The sequence below is a fragment of the Barbus barbus genome, assembly GCF_936440315.1.
Source record: "Barbus barbus genome assembly, chromosome: 33".
Lineage (NCBI taxonomy): Eukaryota > Metazoa > Chordata > Actinopteri > Cypriniformes > Cyprinidae > Barbus > Barbus barbus.
The window spans coordinates 29,231,694-29,251,752 of NC_136761.1; the positions used below are offsets into that span (position 1 = coordinate 29,231,694).

The 20,059-nt window shown below is 44.1% G+C and overlaps 1 protein-coding gene across 1 annotated transcript in view; it reads left to right on the plus strand.

Moving 5' to 3' along the window:
- The window catches only part of LOC306853307 (evC complex member EVC-like), a 30,383-nt gene that overhangs the window by 2,634 nt on the left and 7,690 nt on the right, over positions 1 to 20,059 (plus strand). Inside the window, exons 5-15 of the mRNA XM_079390625.1 lie at positions 244 to 316; positions 616 to 690; positions 761 to 883; positions 7,599 to 7,751; positions 7,812 to 8,016; positions 10,296 to 10,435; positions 17,209 to 17,307; positions 17,421 to 17,633; positions 17,727 to 17,836; positions 17,920 to 18,052; positions 18,150 to 18,347. Coding sequence (XP_079246751.1) covers positions 244 to 316; positions 616 to 690; positions 761 to 883; positions 7,599 to 7,751; positions 7,812 to 8,016; positions 10,296 to 10,435; positions 17,209 to 17,307; positions 17,421 to 17,633; positions 17,727 to 17,836; positions 17,920 to 18,052; positions 18,150 to 18,347 — 1,522 coding nt within the window. The remainder of the gene's footprint in view (positions 1 to 243; positions 317 to 615; positions 691 to 760; positions 884 to 7,598; positions 7,752 to 7,811; positions 8,017 to 10,295; positions 10,436 to 17,208; positions 17,308 to 17,420; positions 17,634 to 17,726; positions 17,837 to 17,919; positions 18,053 to 18,149; positions 18,348 to 20,059) is intronic.

Consider the following 20,059-nt stretch of genomic DNA (forward strand, 5'->3'; position numbering starts at 1 on the left):
ACACACAACATTTGATTGTCTCTAGATCAGAGTTACAGGGGGAGAAACAATGCGTATGCTTTTACTGTGAATTTACCCCCTGCTTTCTGTCTTTTCATGTCAAGGTGAAACTCTGAAACATACAAACAGACACAAATTGAGAACCACTGAGAGCTTTAAGATGTAGTGAAAGCATAGAAGATACAGAGCAGCTCTGAATAATGCAGATTTATTCCCAGTGCTGATATGTGTGTGTGTTTGCAGGGTGAGTCTGCTGTGTTTGACTCTACAGGATCTGCAGCTGCACACATCACAACTACAGCAGCAGAAGTACAGGGTAAAACACATCAGCACACAGCTGTCTGTACATTATATACTGCTTGAAGATTCATGACCAGTGAAGAGAATCCACCAGAGAACGACATTACGTGACATTTATTCATTTAGCAGATGTTTTTTACTTACAAATGCAGAAAAACAGAAGCAATTTATCACATAAAAGCTGCAGTATTAGCAGTACCACAGACTGTTGAGATGAAGACCAGACTGGAGCTTTCTCTGTAGCGGCGATAGAAAGTGCTTTATGTGTGACATCAGTGTGTTTTCATGTTATAACTCTCTGTGGATCTGCTGCAGATGTTCCTGCAGGTTCTGCGAGTGTTGTTGGGTGACCGAGAGCATGCAGACGTCATCCACGAGCAGCAGCAGCAGGTGAGATCGACACCTGACCGTAACGCTTCGGCTCAGAGTCACTTTACTGAACCAGTGCTCTGTCCTGCAGGAGGCGGAGCTGCTGATGAGGGGTGTGTCTGTGGACGAGGGGGTGGAGCCAGACACAGTCATGTGTTCTATCGAGGAGGTGGAGAAAATGGGCCGGGAGCAGCTGGAGCGCTCGCTGCAGACGGTAACCGTCCAAAACACTGGCTGTGTTCAGCTCACACCGTTCACTATGTAGACTAAAAGAATAGTGCTTGGATTGGGACACACTAGAGCTGAACGATACGGCAAAAAAATGTAATCTTTATTTTTTTTCAGAATGTTTGACCGATTCTCGATTTTTACTATTTTTAACTTGTCAACTTGAACGTAACTACAAGATGATTAAAGTAACTTTTTATTAATCTTCTAGTTAAAGAAGCTTCTGTTCCGAGTGCAGCACACATGAAGCTGTCAACATGATGTTAATGTTAAACAAATCACATCTTGTACAAATGTGTCTTATACATATTATATGTTCAGAAATAGTACGAGGAAAATGCTTTAAAATTCTCAAAAGTCAAGGTAATTGAAAATGGCTGAAGTTATAACAGCAGTAGACTATTATTAACTATAAATGTTGTGTAAACATGGATGTGTTTGACTCTTACATTAAACAGCATTCTATAAACACTGCGCTCAAGTTAAAGAAGTTCACTCTCATCTTCTGGCATGTTGTTCCTCTTCCACTGCCGCGTCTCATCTTTATCAACACAAAAGCTGTTTCTGTGTGATATACTCTACTCACGGTCCTTCAGAGCTTCACACACCAGCGGCTAATCACTCTTTTCTCTTTACTGCTAGCATATTGTCAAAGTGTCTAATTCTAACGCTGGGTAATCTTTCCATTCAAAACCGAGATTCCTTGATTTATAAAAAATAATATTGTGGCAAAACATTAAATTCAAATGAATCAATAAAATTGGAAAAATCGCCCAGCCCTAGGACACAGCTGATTTTCTAGAAATATAGACTGTGTTGTCTATGAGCAGCGTGTCTGACTGTGACACTCTCTTTACATACACACACTGTGTGTGTGTGAGTGTGTGTCATCTGTGTGTGTGTGTCATCTGTGTGTGTGTGAGTGTGTGTCATCTGTGTGTGTGTGTGTCATCTGTGTGTGTGTGAGTGTGTGTCATCTGTGTGTGAGTGAGTGTGTGTCATCTGTGTGTGTGTGTGTGTGAGTGTGTGTCATCTGTGTGTGTGTGAGTGTGTGTCATCTGTGTGTGTGTGTAAAAAAAAAAAAAAAGTAAAGTCGTGACGTATTGTCAAGTATGGTGACCCATACTCGAAATTGGTGCTCTGCGTTTAACCCATCCAAGTGCACACACACAGCAGTGAGTAGTGAACAAATCCACACACACACACACACACACACACACACACACCGTGAACACACACCCGGAGCAGTGGGCAGCCATGCTGCAGCGCCCGGGGAGCAATTGGGGGTTCGGTGCCTTGCTCAAGGGCACCTCAGTCGTGGTATTGAGGGTGTAGAGAGCGCTGGACATTCCCTCCCCCCACCTACAATTCCTGCCGGCCGGGGGCTCGAACTCGCAACCTTTCGATTACGAGTCCGACTCTCTAACCATTAGGCCACGACTTCCCCCAAGGGGAAGGGGGAAAGGGACGTTCTCTGCATTTAACCCATCCAGGTACACCTGGAGCAGCGGGCAGCCATCAATGCGGCGCCCGGGGAGCAGTTGAGGGGTTCGGTGCCTTGCTCAAGGGTCTCACCTCAGTCGCGGTTGCCGGACCTGAGACTCGAACCCACGACCTTCGGGTTACAAGTCCAACTCTCTATCCATTAGGCCACGACTGCCCCCTGTGAGTGAGTGTGTGTCATCTGTGTGTGTGTGTGTGTGTGTGTGTGTGTGTGTGAGTGTGAGTGAGTGTGTGTCATCTGTGTGTGTGTGTGTGTGTGTGTGTGAGTGAGTGTGTGTCATCTGTGTGTGTGTGTGTGTGTGTGTGTGTGTGTGAGTGAGTGTGTGTCATCTGTGTGTGTGTGTGTGTGTGTGTGTGTGAGTGAGTGTGTGTCATCTGTGTGTGTGTGTGTGTGTGTGAGTGAGTGTGTGTCATCTGTGTGTGTGTGTGTGTGTGTGTGTGTGTGTGCATGTGTGTCTTTCTCTCTCTCTCTCTCTCTCTCTCTCTGTGTGTGTGTGTGTGTGTGTGTGTGTCTCGATTCAATTAAATTCAGCTTTTTTAGCATGACTGTGTAACACAATGTTGCCAAAGCATTAACATATATATATATATATATATATTAGGGCCGGGACTTTAACGCGTTAATTTAGATTAATTAATTACACAAAAATAACGCGTTAAATTTTTTTAACGCATTTTAATCGCACTTATTTTTGCACCGCGGAACGTTTCTCACTGGATGAGTTTCGGCGGACCAATTATACTGGAGCACCTACTAGCGTTCAGAAGGCTGTGTTCTCATTCTCAATTCCAAGAACGCAAAGAACGGACTTGCGTTCTCGTGGAGACCGGTCTTGCCAAGCTTCCTTGGAAGAACGAACTCGGAAGGACGCGAGAACACAGAACGCACACTTATGAGAACTGAGATGTACTGCGTTCCTGCTTAACTGACCGCATAGTCTCAGCATAAGCAGCGACCAATGAACAATCAATATTACAAAATGTCATAACTTATTAAAACATTTCATACTATTATAGATATTACTTTCATATAATTGTATTGTGTTTTATTTTACAGCGTTATATGTTTTACTGTTAAGATTCATTTTAATATGCCAATAAAAATGCAGACTTTCTCCGGGTCTTATAACTTTATTAAAATTAACCAAAACAAAACGATAAATGCTTACTTTCAACTTGAAGAGCCGTTAAGTATTTGTGAGAGCGACTTTAAAGCTTACAGGCTTCCGTACACCGGCCACCCACAGCGTTTTCTGGGATTTCTAACGGCTCGATTCTCTCAAGTCTGCACTCGATGCATCCTCAGTTTCAAGAACATATCCGGGCACTTTCATGCATCCTCTGTACTTGCGTTCTTGAGAATTGGAACTGAACTTCGACGGTTAATGATGACGTAGAACGAGAACACAAGGACGCAAGATCGCTGAAGAACGCATGTTGAGAAACCGCCAAAAACAAACCACAGTGAACATGGACAAAGAAGCTGATGAGACCGCTTTGGTTGGCCCTGTGGATGGGAAATTTAAAAATCCATATAAAAAAACTTACTTCTCACTGTTCTCAGGTCAAATATTTATATGCGATTAAAATGCGATTAATTTCGATTAATTAATTACAAAGCCTCTAATTAATTAGATTAATTTTTTTAATCGAGTCCCGGCCCTAATATATATATATATATAACAACAACAACAACAAAAATAACAACATGAATAATAATAAATAAATGAAAAGATAAAGTGAGTTTGAAGTTAATGATGTGTAATATCTATCATTGTGAATGGTTAATACATATTTAGCAGCTAGTGCAGCTGTTATCATCTTCTCCAAGTAAGAAGGGCATTTTCTCAGGATCACTAAGTTCAGTAAATGATGGGATCAGGGCTTCAGATCTGGGGAGAAGTGTTTCCCTCACATTCTGATATTTAGGACAAATGAGCAGAAAGTGTTTCTCGTCCTCTATTTGCTGTAGATCAGTGTCTACAGATCCTCTGCTCTCGCTCTGGCCATGTTTGTCTGTGTCTAACTCTCTCTATTTCTAAATCAGGGTTACTTCATCTGTATTTGGAGAGGATTTGTCTTTCTTTAAATGGTTTAATCAATAAATAACTGGCAAATTTAGTGGTTCTGTTTAGGGTTGAGTAGCATTGGAGTTTATTTTGAAGGTCAAAGTGTATTTTTAGAGATTCATCATGAGTGTCTTTTGGATTTTTGTCAAGTTGTTTAATAATGGTTTTGGGGTTGAAGCTGTATTCAGCGAGGAGCTGGGTTTATGGACTAGCTGAAGAGCGAGTGTGTTTAGAGGATGAGATTCTGCTGAGGTTTCATTGGTGAGGAGGGCTTTATATCAGATTGAATCAGGATCAGATCGATGGAGGCGATGCCAGAACTGAACACATCTCTTCTGGATCTCTATCTTCAGGGGGTATAAGCCTAATTCAGCTCTGCAGGCATCATTGGACGTAGCTCTATGGACCCCTAAAATGGTTTTGATCATTTCTAGTTGTAGTTTTTCTATTGAAGTTTTATCCCAATTTTTAAAATGTATTATTGGTCTCCAAATTGGTCTTCACTCTCGTACAGTAGAATTTGTTTAATGATTGCGTGATATAATTTAATCCATGTTTTAATTGGCTAAACCAATTAAAGACCTTCTCATTCAAGACCTTCACAGCCAGACTGAAGCCCCCTGATGCAGAGATCTGGATGCCCAGGTAAGTGTAGCTGGTGCTGTGCTCCGTAACTGAACTGGTATCTGCTTCCCTGAGACCTGGCCTTCTTCTGGAACACCATGACTCTGGTTTAGTCCAGGTTGAGCGTCGGAGCCCATTCCTCACAGTACTGTTCCAGCAGGGCCAGGCCGTGCTGGAGACCCTCGGCTGTGGGGGACAGCAGAACCAGGTCGTCCGCATACAGCAGGCACTTCAGAGTCGTGCAGAGCGAGGCCCGGGATGCTGCCGGAGCGGTCCAGAGCTTCTGCCAGCTCGTTGATGTAGATGTTAAACAGGGTTGGGCTCAGACTGCATCCCTGCCTCACTCCACGACCCTGCTGGAAGAACACACTTCTGAGATTCACAGTTCTGACCAAACATGCACTGGTTTTATACATGGCTTGTATCACATCAAATGTTTTTCCACCAATGCCAATATCTCTTTTTTTATATCTAGGAGTGATCAGTCCTTCAGACCAGGTCTCAGGGAAGTCACCAGAGGATAAGATCAGACTGAATAATGTTGCCAGAGCTGGAATTATGTTACGGCTGCTGAGTTTGAGCATTTCATTACTGATGTTGTCTTGTCCACATGCCTTCTTCTTTATTACGACAGATCCACTTCACTGAGCATAAAAACCACACGCGATGATGGACTGAAATCACAGATCATCTCGAGCTCTGACTGACTGACTGACACTGCCTCGGGTTTGATTTTGATTGGTCAGGGAACCTCATAAGTCCCGCCTCCTCGGCGGACTCTCTTCTGTGATTGGCTGCGTCTGCGGCTCAAATCTGCTGCTGTTTGTGTTTCTGACAACAACAACAATAATAACAACAACATGTTCAGAGTTTCTGCTTTATATTTGAACAGTATTTAGAGTGTTTATCGAGTAACAGGAGTTTATTATCTGAGTTTGAGCATTTCATTACTGATGTTGTCTTGTCCACATGCCTTCTTTAATTTGAGGTTTTTAATGTGCTCTGTTATTTCTGATGATGTTATAATCGTGTCCAATGGGTTTGGTAATTTTTTCTTGTTTTCTGTAAATCTTCTAGTTTTCTCGTTGTTTGTGTTTGGGGCTGGTTGAGGTCTGGTTCAGGTTTTTGGTAAAGAGTGTTAAAGTAAGATCTTCAGGTTGTGCCGCTCTGGAGTAATGTGTTTGATTTGGGACTTTCACATTCTTTAAAGAGATTCCAGAAATAGTTTTGGTCTATTGATTCATCGATTTCATCCATTTTAGCTTCATAATATTGATCTCTTTTGTTGCAAATGAGCTTGTTATAATTTTTCAAACAGTTGGAGTAGGCGAGGCGTAGCGTCTGATTGGCCGGTTCTTTATGCTTTTTGTTAGAAAGTCGTCGAAGGTCTTTTCTGAGACAGCTGCATTCATTATCAAACCACATATTCTTTTTTTATTTTTTGTTTGTTTGTTTAGTTGTTTAATGTTAGATATAGTGGCCAAAGTTTGAAATATATCATTAAGATTGGATGTTGCTGAGTTTATTCCATTAACCAGACAGCAACATAATTTTGGCCCAGATCCGGCCCACATCTGGGCTGCATGGATTTCACTCGGCCAACATCTGGGCTGCATGGATTTCACTCGGGCCACATCTGGGCTGCATGGATTTCACTCGGCCAACATCTGGGCTGCATGGATTTCACTCGGGCCACATCTGGGCTGCATGGATTTCACTCGGGCCTCATCTGGGCTGGATCTGGGCCGACACTATGTTGCTGTCTGGGTAGTATCTGGAGTGAAATCTGTGGACATAAAGTCGTCCAGTGTTTTTATTATAATAGAGCTGCTCATGTTTTCTTTGAATTTTTCAGCATGAGATTGGTTCCAACTGAGTTTTAGTTTTAAAGGAACAGTTTTTCATGTTTGAGGGGAGGAGTGCTGACCCGGTCACATGACTGTTTCAGGTAAAGGACTGCTTGGCAGTGGTCAGAAATGGGAAGTTGAGGTCTAACTGTAAAGGCATTAATAAAGTTTGGATCAATATCTGTAATTGAGTAATGAACTACACTGACTCTTAATCTGGAGCAATAGGTGAATCTCCTCTGGTTCTGCCATTAATGATGTGTAGCCCTAGACCTTTACAAGGTTTTAACACTTGTTTTCCATTGGTGTTGACTAAACTATCATCGCTGTTTCTTAGTGTGATAATTAATGAAGAATGAAACGTGGTGTCGTTGGATATGTGATTATTATCTACAATATTTACATAATCAATTTCTCTTCCGGTCCTGGCTTTTAAGTCTCCACATATGAGAATATGTCCTCTTGACTGAAAGTGTAAGATGTGAGTCTGTACCTTTAGAAAGCTTTGCTGTTTGTAATAGAGAGAGTCATGAGCTGGAATATAGAGAGCACAGAGGTCATGATTATGCTGTGATATGACTGATTTCACTTCAAGCCAAATAGATGCATTTTCATTTTTAACAAGTTTTATCAAGTGCTTCAAATTGTCTTCAAACAGGCGCTGAGTTTCTCGAAGCAGTTGGAGCGGCTCGGGCAGACTCTTGGCCGCAGGTTCTCCGGTGGGGTCTCGGAGGAAGTGATGCGTGGCGTGATGGGCTGCCTGCGGCTGATGGAGGACGCTCTCTCTGAGGTGCAGGCGTCTGTTCTGAAGGTAAGGATCCCGCACTGCAGTCGTCACACTCGGACTCTGACTAACGCTGCTGTTTGACAGATGCTGCTGCAGCGCTTTGAGTGCTGGCTGGAGATGAGCCACGGCCTGCGAGAGAAGACTGCGCTCCTGAGACGGGAGGCGGAGCTTATGCTGAACGTCACCGGCCAATCAGTGCGTGAGCTGAGAGCAGACGGACAGCAGGAGAAACAGGGTCTCGGTGACCTGGAGACTGCAGTGAATGAAGCGCTGGAGCAGAGCACTGACGGTAACGACTAGGGCTGGGAGAAAAAACCGATGCGCAATTCTCTCTTCAACAATTCTGAATATTTCTGAATCGATTCTGAGCTTGTTTTGTCCCGCATATGGCACGTGTGCGCGCTAAAGACGCGACGGGCTTCATTGCACAGAATTTGCGTTGTGAGACACATGCACATTGCTCGACAGTGCTTCCACTCGCTGTGTTTTCTTTAGATATGCTTTAATTTCTGCCGTTTGGAATGCAGTACTATTAGATGCACGAAACTCACGCAGTGACAGACTTTCACGTGCGCTTTGTGTTTGTTTGTCCTGAAGCTCAATCGCGGTTGCGGTTAAATGCACTTGCATTTTCAAATACTTTTATACGAAATTGATGTACACACAGTCAGTTATGTTTCAGAGCAGGACAAAACATCTGATATAGTGTGAATGCAGCCTGATAAAGCTGCCACTGTCTATGATCTCAAAAAGAGAATCCCATAACTATTGTCTGTAAACTTTTGGATACTTAAAGAACACTTACTTTAAAGTAGCCTGCTTATATAATTTAAAAAAATAAAGTAAATGTTGTACAAAATAAATTTGATTTAAAATTTATATGAAAATGTAGCCATGTGCAGTAATATTGAAAACTGAGATTGTGACGCATCTTGATATTGAGTTATAATGATAATCGTAATGCAACTGAATCGTGAAGCCAAGATTCACACCATACTTTTAACCCTTGTGCACCCTTATGGGCATTTTTGTCCATTTTAGTTTTATTTTTTTTATTTATTTATTTTTTTTGATAATTTTGCCTGTGTTAATGCTAACTGCATACATTTAGGCTCAGGTGTGTATTTTTATTGGAATTTTAATATTCCACCCTCATTTCCTTTAATAAATCTATTTAACACTAGGTTCAAAAAAGTGAAACACTCCAAGGACAAAAATGTCCCCATTGAAACCCATTAAAACTGCTATTTTTAATTCCAGTGCCATTTAACTGTAAAATAATGCAATTTTTGTTAATAGGCTTTCATTCTGTTGGCAAGATTTCAAGATTTAATGTTTTACTATTTTTTTACCAGTTGTTTCAGGTTTGGTCTATAAAGCAAATACTTGCTTTATTCCTGTTTTCTGCTTCTGCGTATTATAGAGCACCTTGGGTAAATAATGCAGCTATAATTGTGTAGGTGTGTTGGTATAGATGTCAGAGTGTGGTTTGTATGCGTGTCATAAAAATATTGTTTGTGTGTGCTTGTAATATTTGAGAAATAGAACTCTACTGCAAATCACAAATCCCAGCACTGTGTGCAGCAGCAGAGTTTTGCTGGCATCTAATGGGGAAAATCTGGTACTGCGCCCAAACAAAATTTTACTGAAATCAAATTTGTTGAGATATCAACCTCAAATTTGGAACACAACTTGTTTAGATTTATGGCTTTGATTTTCTAGCAGGTTTAGAGTTCAACATGTTTCATATATAAAATATTCATAATATAAAATATTGTTCATAAATAATTTTCATAAACTTAAACCTGTACAACTTTTTTTGGTTTCACTTCTTAAACTTTTTTTTACTTCAACAATAATCTGTCATGGGTCTTCTTTAAAATGAGACTTAAAAGGAACCTTAAGTCTCTGCTCCCAAGCTTCCAATTTTTATGACCATTTTTTTGACATGGACATTTTTGTCCTCTATGGATCTAAGTGTAACTTTTTTTTATTGATGCACAAGGGTTAAGATGGCAGGACTGACACAGAGATTCCAACTAAAACAAAATTGGAGTTTCTATGCTTTTTGTTTAAAGATGTAAAGTTGTAAAGATGTATTTGCACAGCAGAAGAATTAATTGGGGAAAAATATAGATCAAGAATCGTTTTGGAATCGGATCATGAAGTGCTTGAAGATTCCCACCCTTAGTAACGACTCCTGACCAATACCACTGCTGTGCTCCCAAACCTCTTATTACACCCGTGTGTGTGTGTGTGCGTGTGTGCATCTGTCTGTCTCTGTGCGTGCGTGTGTGTGTGTGTGTGTGTGTGTGTGTGTGTGTGTGTGCGCGTATGTGTGTGTATGTCTGTGTGTGTGTGCGTGTGCATGTGTGTGTGTGTGCGTGCGTGTGCGTCTGTGTGTGTGTGCGTGTGCGTGTGCGTATGTGTGTGTGTATGTCTGTCTGTCTCTGTGTGTGTGTGTGTGTGTGTGTGTGTGTCTGTCTGTCTGTCTGTCTGTCTCTGTGTGTGTGTGTGTGTGTCTGTCTGTCTGTCTCTGTGTGTGTGTCTGTCTCTGTGTGTGTGTAGAGATCAGACGTCAGACTGAGGAGCTCGCACTAGATCGCTGTCAGAAGGCCTGTGTGAGGAGGCGGAGGATGATGAAGGCTCAGAGCTCTGAGTGGAGTCGTGTGTCAGACTCTCAGACGGACGCTCATCTCATGATGAAGGTAAGACACAGCCTGGACTCATCTGCTGGAGATCTGTTTGTCCGTCTCACTGTCTGACTGTCTCACTGTCCGTCTGTCTGTCTGACCATCTTACTGTCTGTCTGTCTGACCATCTCACTGTCTGTCTGTCTGACCATCTCTCTGTCTGTCTGACCATCTCACTGTCTGTCCATCTCACTGTCTGTCTGTCTGTCTGACCATCTCACTGTCTGTCTGTCTGACCATCTCTCTGTCTGTCTGACCATCTCACTGTCTGTCCGTCTCACTGTCTGTCTGTCTGTCTGTCTGTCTGACCATCTCACTGTCTGTCTGTCTGACCATCTCACTGTCTGTCTGTCTGACCATCTCTCTGTCTGTCTGACCATCTCACTGTCCGTCTGTCTGTCTGACCGTCTCACTGTCTGTCTGACCGTCTCACTGTCCGTCTGTCTGTCTGTCTGACTGTCTCACTGTCCGTCTGTCTGTCTGTCTGACTGTCTCACTGTCCGTCTGTCTGTCTGACCGTCTAACTGTCTGTCTGTCTGTCTGTCTGACCGTCTAACTGTCTGTCTGTCTGACCATCTCTCTGTCTGTCTGTCCATCTCACTGTCCGTCTGTCTGTCTGTCCGTCTCACTGTCTGTCTGTCTGACCATCTCTCTGTCTGTCTGACCATCTCACTGTCTGTCCGTCTCACTGTCTGACTGTCTCACTGTCCATCTGTCTGTCTGACCATCTCACTGTCTGTCTGTCTGACCATCTCACTGTCTGTCTGTCTGACCATCTCTCTGTCTGTCTGACCATCTCTCTGTCTGTCTGACCATCTCACTGTCCGTCTGTCTGACCGTCTCACTGTCCGTCTGTCTGTCTGACTGTCTCACTGTCCGTCTGTCTGTCTGTCTGACTGTCTCACTGTCCGTCTGTCTGTCTGACCGTCTAACTGTCTGTCTGTCTGACCATCTCTCTGTCTGTCTGTCTGTCCATTTCACTGTCTGTCTGTCCATCTCACTGTCCGTCTGTCTGTCTGTCTGTCCATCTCACTGTCCGTCTGTCTGTCTGTCCATCTCACTGTCTGTCTGTCCGTCTCACTGTCTGTCTGTCTGACCCATCTCACTGTCTGTCCGTCTCACTGTCTGTCTGTCCGTCCGTCTCACTGTCTGTCCGTCTCACTGTCTGACCGTCTCACTGTCCGTCTGTCTGTCTGACTGTCTCACTGTCCGTCTGACTGTCTCACTGTCCGTCTGTCTGTCTGACCATCTCACTGTCCCTCTGTCTGTCTGACTGTCTCACTGTCCGTCTGTCCAGGGTTCCCACTTTCTGACCATCTCTCTGTCTGTCTGACCATCTCTCTGTCTGTCTGACTGTCTCACTGTCTGTCCGTCTCACTGTCTGACTGTCTCACTGTCCGTCTGTCTGTCTGACCATCTCACTGTCTGTCTGTCTGACCATCTCTCTGTCTGTCTGACCATCTCACTGTCTGTCCGTCTCAATGTCTGACTGTCTCACTGTCCGTCTGTCTGTCTGACCATCTCACTGTCTGTCTGTCTGACCATCTCATTGTCTGTCTGTCTGACCATCTCATTGTCTGTCTGTCTGACCATCTCTCTGTCTGTCTGACCATCTCTCTGTCTGTCTGACCATCTCACTGTCCGTCTGTCTGTCTGACCGTCTCACTATCCGTCTGTCTGTCTGACTGTCTCACTGTCCGTCTGTCTGTCTGACCGTCTCACTGTCCGTCTGTCTGTCTGACCGTCTCACTGTCCGTCTGTCTGTCTGACCGTCTTGTCTGTCTGTCTGACCATCTCTCTGTCTGTCTGTCTGTCCATTTCACTGTCTGTCTGTCTGTCTGTCTGTCCATCTCACTGTCTGTCTGTCTGTCCATCTCACTGTCTGTCTGTCTGTCCATCTCACTGTCCGTCTGTCTGTCTGTCCGTCTCACTGTCTGTCTGACCCATCTCACTGTCTGTCCGTCTCACTGTCTGTCTGTCCGTCTCACTGTCTGACTGTCTCACTGTCCGTCTGTCCAGGGTTCCCACGCTTCATGAAAGTACTTGAAAGTACCTGAATATCAGCCATATGGATTCAAGGCCTGGAAAGTACTTGAAAACAAATATAGGTCCTTGAAAGTGCTTGAAATAAATTTGTTTAGTAGAATGGTGCCATTTCAAAAATTTTCCTATATGTGCTGTCAAAAACAAAAGGAAACAGCGCTAATTATTGGGGTGGAGATGGGGTAGCGCGAGAAAAATCGAGCTGATGCGTGCATTGCGCAGCCCTGCATGAACCCTATGAAGAAGCAGTGCATTTGCGACTGAAACTACTGCGTGTGACTATGAAAAAATATTTAGGAGCACCAGTGCGACTGACCCGATCAGCATATTTGTGTTTGCGCTGAGGGGAGCTTCAAAGGTTTCTAACGTACTTACAACGTGTTTTTGCAGCGGTGAGTAATGTATCACAGATATATCTGTTGATTCCTTGAACACAATGTTAATCAGAATCCACTCACTGCTCAAACGCCAGAATCCTCCCACTATAACACCGTGTACAGGGGGTAAATAAGAGATTCATTGTGCAGTGTAGAGAGCTGCGTTGATTATAATGGAACTTTGTGAGATCGCGATGAACAATGGAGAGTGACAGCTTTTAATGATTAAGGGAGTTTGCAAATGTGATATTGATTTAATGCAACAAGTTAGTATTAAGTGACTTGCATTGTCTGAACACCATTGCCTGATTGTGCTCTATTTCGTCAAAGTCACAGCCGAGCCGCTGCGCATCTCCATTCAAACACAGTGTTGCTTCGTTTCTGTATGAATTGGCATTTTTTTGTTAACAACTGTCCACTGAGTTTCATTTTGTGGAACAGCAGCACAAAACAAAAATCAGCCGTACAACTCCAACACCCACCCCCCGGCAGACCCCCAAAAATAAATAAACAAAACAACATAAATAACAACAATAAACATATTAATCAACATTAATAGATAAACAAATAACAACCAAACAATTTCCACAAAGATTTTAGAAAAGAAGACAACATCAGAAGCTGAATGCCACAAACCCACAGCCTTCAGGCCAGATCCATGCATACGAGAAATTAATTGGCATTTTAAACCAATCGGATTCAAGTATCCATTCATAAAGACAGTCACTTGCTTCGTTCCTGAATGATTCAGCCGTTCGCACTAATCAATTGAATGAATGATTCAGTGATAAAATGAGTGACTTGCTGCCACCTACTGGCAGTTTTCCTTTCATTTTAAAGTATCCTCTCTGTTATTTAAATAATTTAATATTTCTATTCAGAATGTTATATTTAATACATTAACCTCAACATGAAGTTATGAATTTAATTGCACTCATGCGTCCTCTGAGCCTCATTAAACGTCTGAAAATACACCTACAATCCACTTTTGTGTTCTTCTGTGCCACCTCTGTAGTACAAATAATTTTTTTAATACTGATTTAATTTGATTGGTAGCTTATTCTTATTTTACTTGTTTTTGTGTTGTTGTTTTAATTAGAAATAAAAAAAAGCTTATAAATATAATTTTTTTGAATTTGACAAAAGATGATTTACCAATACAAAGGTAAAAACAAAATTCCCTGTAAATCACTTTAACAAGTCAAATATCATCTCGTAATGGGTATTTGATCAGAATTTTTTATTCTTTTGCTCCTAAATTTTTGACTGTGCTCCTAAATTGTTTTTAAATTAGGAGTATTCCTAAAAACCACAAGTACTTCTAAAAAGAAAAGTAAGCGTAAAGCCCCGTTTAACCACATTTTATTCATTTAAAAATTTAAATATTTTACAAGAATTACAGCAAAAGCCAGTTTGATGCAAGAATATATCTTTTTATCAATATTTGAGAAATTCTAAATTCCTTTGAACACGACTGCTCAAAATGGTATAAATTTATGAAACCTACACATTCAAAAACTGTAAGAGGTCTTTAATGACGCTACATATGCTTGGGTGTGAATTTGACAGGTGCTTGATATAAAATAAATGGTGCTTTAAAAAGTCCTTGAAAGTCCTTGAATCTGGTGTTCATGAAAGAGTGGGAACCCTGTCTGTCTGTCTGACTGTCTCACTGTCTGTCCGTCTGTCTGACTGTCTCACTGTCCGTCTGTCTGTCTGACTGTCTCACTGTCCGTCCGTCTGTCTCACTGTCCGTCTGTCTGTCTGACTGTCTCACTGTCCGTCTGTCTGTCTGACTGTCTCACTGTCTGTCTGTCTGACCATCTCTCTGTCTGTCTGACTATCTCTCTGTCTGTCTGACTGTCTCACTGTCCGTCTGTCTGTCTGACCATCTCACTGTCTGTCTGTCTGACCATCTCTCTGTCTGTCTGACTGTCTCACTGTCTGTCAGTCTGACTGTCTCACTGTCCGTCTGTCTGTCTGACTGTCTCACTGTCCGTCTGTCTGTCTCACTGTCCGTCTGTCTGTCTGACTGTCTCACTGTCCGTCTGTCTGTCTGACTGTCTCACTGTCTGTCTGTCTGACCATCTCTCTGTCTGTCTGACTATCTCTCTGTCTGTCTGACTGTCTCACTGTCCGTCTGTCTGTCTGACCATCTCACTGTCTGTCTGTCTGACCATCTCTCTGTCTGTCTGACTGTCTCACTGTCTGTCAGTCTGACTGTCTCACTGTCCGTCTGTCTGTCTGTCCATCTCACTGTCTGTCTGTCTGACCATCTCTCTGTCTGTCTGACTATCTCTCTGTCTGTCTGACTGTCTCACTGTCCGTCTGTCTGTCTGACCATCTCACTGTCTGTCTGTCTGACCATCTCACTGTCTGTCTGTCTGACCATCTCACTGTCTGTCCGTCTCACTGTCCGTCTGTCTGACCATCTCACTGTCTGTCTGTCTGACCATCTCACTGTCTGTCTGTCTGACCATCTCTCTGTCTGTCTGACTGTCTCACTGTCTGTCTGTCTGACTGTCTCACTGTCCGTCTGTCTGTCTGACCATCTCACTGTCTGTCTGTCTGACCATCTCTCTGTCTGTCTGACTGTCTCACTGTCTGTCTGTCTGACTATCTCACTGTCCGTCTGTCTGTCTGTCCATCTCACTGTCTGTCTGACCATCTCTCTGTCTGTCTGTCCGTCTCACTGTCCGTCTGTCTGACCATCTCACTGTCTGTCTGTCTGACCATCTCACTGTCTGTCTGACAATCTCACTGTCTGCCTGTCTGACCATCTCTCTGTCTGTCTGACAATCTCACTGTCTGCCTGTCTGACCATCTCTCTGTCTGTCTGACAATCTCACTGTCTGTCAGTCTGACTGTCTCACTGTCCGTCTGTCTGTCTGTCCATCTCACTGTCTGTCTGTCTGACCATCTCTCTGTCTGTCTGACTATCTCTCTGTCTGTCTGACTGTCTCACTGTCCGTCTGTCTGTCTGACCATCTCACTGTCTGTCTGTCTGACCATCTCACTGTCTGTCTGTCTGACCATCTCACTGTCTGTCCGTCTCACTGTCCGTCTGTCTGACCATCTCACTGTCTGTCTGACAATCTCACTGTCTGTCAGTCTGACTGTCTCACTGTCCGTCTGTCTGTCTGTCCATCTCACTGTCTGTCTGTCTGACCATCTCTCTGTCTGTCTGACTATCTCTCTGTCTGTCTGACTGTCTCACTGTCCGTCTGTCTGTCTGACCATCTCACTGTCTGTCTGTCTGACCATCTCACTGTCTGTCTGTCTGACCATCTCACTGTCTGTCTGTCTGACCATCTCACTGTCTGTCTGACAATCTCACTGTCTGCCTGTCTGACCATCTCTCTGTCTGTCTGACAATCTCACTGTCTGTCAGTCTGACTGTCTCACTGTCCGTCTGTCTGTCTGTCCATCTCACTGTCTGTCTGTCTGACCATCTCTCTGTCTGTCTGACTATCTCTCTGTCTGTCTGACTGTCTCACTGTCCGTCTGTCTGTCTGACCATCTCACTGTCTGTCTGTCTGACCATCTCACTGTCTGTCTGTCTGACCATCTCACTGTCTGTCCGTCTCACTGTCCGTCTGTCTGACCATCTCACTGTCTGTCTGTCTGACCATCTCACTGTCTGTCTGTCTGACCATCTCTCTGTCTGTCTGACTGTCTCACTGTCTGTCTGTCTGACTGTCTCACTGTCCGTCTGTCTGTCTGACCATCTCACTGTCTGTCTGTCTGACCATCTCTCTGTCTGTCTGACTGTCTCACTGTCTGTCTGTCTGACTATCTCACTGTCCGTCTGTCTGTCTGTCCATCTCACTGTCTGTCTGACCATCTCTCTGTCTGTCTGTCCGTCTCACTGTCCGTCTGTCTGACCATCTCACTGTCTGTCTGTCTGACCATCTCACTGTCTGTCTGACAATCTCACTGTCTGCCTGTCTGACCATCTCACTGTCTGTCTGACAATCTCACTGTCTGCCTGTCTGACTATCTCACTGTCCGTCTGTCTGTCTGTCCATCTCACTGTCTGTCTGACCATCTCTCTGTCTGTCTGTCCGTCTCACTGTCCGTCTGTCTGACCATCTCACTGTCTGTCTGTCTGACCATCTCACTGTCTGTCTGACAATCTCACTGTCTGCCTGTCTGACTGTCTCACTGTCCGTCTGTCTGTCTGTCTGACTGTCTCACTGTCCGTCTGTCTGTCTGACCATCTAACTGTCTGTCTGTCTGTCTGACCATCTCTCTGTCTGTCTGTCTGTCCATTTCACTGTCCGTCTGTCTGTCTGTCCATTTCACTGTCCGTCTGCCTGTCTGTCCGTCTCACTGTCTGTCCGTCTCACTGTCTGTCTGTCTGTGCAGGTGTTTGCGGAGCTGCAGATGAGACACTGGCATCAGAGGCGAGACTTTGAGCTGCAGCAGGACACAAGAATCACTGATGCTCTGTGTGAACTCTGGATGGTCAGTGTGTGTGTGTGTGTGTGTAACATGTGACGTATGTATCAGTAGTGTGTGTGTGTGTGTGTGTGTAACACATGTGACGTGTGTATCAGCAGTGTGTGTTTGTCTCACAGAGCTTGTGTAGTAAGTGCAGCAGACGCATCGCTGATTTGTGCTCAGAGTTTGTCCTGAGCAGTGTCACTGCAGGCCCTGCCCCCTCTGCAGGCCAGGGCCAATCAGTGCTGCTGAGCATGAAGCTCACCGTGACCAATCAGATGCAGCGAGAGGAAAGACACACCCACACACACCTGCGCACGCTCAGAGAGCAGCTGCAGCAACGCAGACAGGTGACGCAGTCATATGCAGTGTCCTGACGAGCATTATGGGATGTGTTGACGAGCATTATGGGATGTGTTGATGAGCATTATGGGATGCCGCAGGTGTGGACGGAGGACGAGGCTTTGACTCGCGCGTGTCTGGATCACTTTGGAGAGCAGCAGCTTGAGGTCATCACGGAAACGGTTTCCAGGTGTTCAGATATGCAGATGAGGTGAGTCAACAATGGACCGATTGAGCCATTCATTGGTTATTTGATCAGTCGATCGATTGACTGATCGGTTTGATTGGCTGCAGTTGTGCTCTAATTGAAGAGCAGCAGCGTCTTTTGATTCTGGAGTTTCAGAGAATTTTAGCAGCTCGATGTTTTTACCTGCGATTTGTGAGAGAGATGAAGCTGAATCAGCTGACTGTACAGACGGATACACAGGTACACACACACACACACACATAGATGATAACACACATACACTCATACATGCTCGCACACACACACAGACTCAGGTTCAACTCTCTGTTGTCTCCAGGACTCCTGTGTTGCCATGGAAACGGTCTCGCCTGACGCAGCTGTGATTGGTCAGAATCTTCTGCACGAGCAGCTGTCAGAGCTGGAAGCCGCTGCTGATGTGCTGCAGGGACACACCCACCTCCTGATTGGCCACGCCCTCTCCCGCGCGGTGCACCTGCAGATGGGCGGAGCTTCTGCTAGAGACAGATGGGTGAAGGTCAGTACAGCCAAAGCCCCTTTAAGATGAGTCACTTCACTCAGCAAGCGCAGCTCCTCTCTCTTTGAATGGAGAAGCATCAAATTCTCCAAAATTGTTTGATATCTTGTGATTAAATTTCATTTTTGAAATCACCAATGAAATCGGACCACAGCTGTCTCATAAATGTTGTTTGTCTTGCTGAAATATCATTATAAAAGGCTTATTTTTCAGGCTAGAACAGCCAGTGCGCAGTCTCAGAACGCTGACTGTTTCTATAGCAACCGGAGCTTCTAACAGCAGCTGCATGATGCGCTGACTTTACCGGCTGCCGATTGGCTCTTTTATTGAGAAGGCGGGGCTATTCCACCATATTTGCATGTTTCTCTGTGTGGTATCTGTAGTTAGTAATACTGATAGGATGATAATAATACTAATTCTGCTAATAAGAACAGTATAAAACGCACTAAGGATTAACGAGCTGCTGGATTCATAAATATTAATCAGGTTGTGTGTGTTCACTCTAACTGATTAGCTGAAATCAAAACAGGGTCGATAATAGGTGAGCACCAGCCAATGAGATTGCTGTTTGCGCATTAGTTCCGCCCACTACTAGAGAAACCGGCAGTTCTTAAACCCTGAAAAAATCCAAAGGAACTCCGTTATTTTGACATGAAAATACAACAAAGAATATCGTTTACATGTAGCGCTTCACACTAGACTCACGGTACGTCAAATACAGGTCATTCAGATGAACTGAAGAATAGCACCGATCGCTTGACAGAGAGAGAAACTCTGAAGCGCTCAGTCAGTGTGTTCAGAGAGTTAAAATATCTCTGTGCTAAACTTATACTCAGCCTCCAACTCACACACTGGCGAGTAAAGTCTGAGAAGTTATTAGCCATGAGCTAATATTAGACATCATTTAGTTTTAAGCCAAATGATGCGTGTGCCAAGTGAGCGAACATCAATAAAGATCACACAACAGAAGTGCTCACGCTCTTTCTCCCTCCCTCCCTCCCGTTATGTAACTCGTGTATTGTTTTACTTGTTTTTGACATATCCGACCGAACTACAAACTCTCCACAGTGATGTCTGTGAGAAAGGGATATTCACTCGAGAGCTCACGCATCTGCGCCGCCGCGCTCAATCCACTCAGCGTGCTTTGCTTAGCCCATCAGCTCGCGCACATCAGCTATACAGACGTTAATACTATGAAGGTAAATTTGGTGCAAAACAACTGAGCGTCCGTGACAGCTGCATTTGTAGTTGTAGAGAATAGCCACACGTGTATCAGTAAATTTGAAGCCACAGACAAAAGTCGCAAACTTGTAGATTTTTTTCTCTCTCCCACAAACACAACAGTTACACCTTCTCGAATCCTTCATTGCAGATACACAAATCCTATTCTACGGATCACAAATCAAGAAACTCGTACGCTCACATTTTGCTACTATTGCAACAGTGTTACTATTGCGATCTGAAGGCGGCTCGATGTCATCAGTGAGCAGCCAGGTCCTCAGAACAAGCTTTTTGGAGCGTCTGATACTCATATAGGCCTACATAAACATCACTGATCCTCACAAACTTCTCCAAAACACACTCCTTTGGCGAGCATCCGTTACAAAACACTCGCTGTACATTAATTTTGACAGCAATGTGAATATACTGAACTGTGTTCAAGCAGAAATACGATGTTTTAGATGTGCCAAGAGCACACATACACAGTTTGT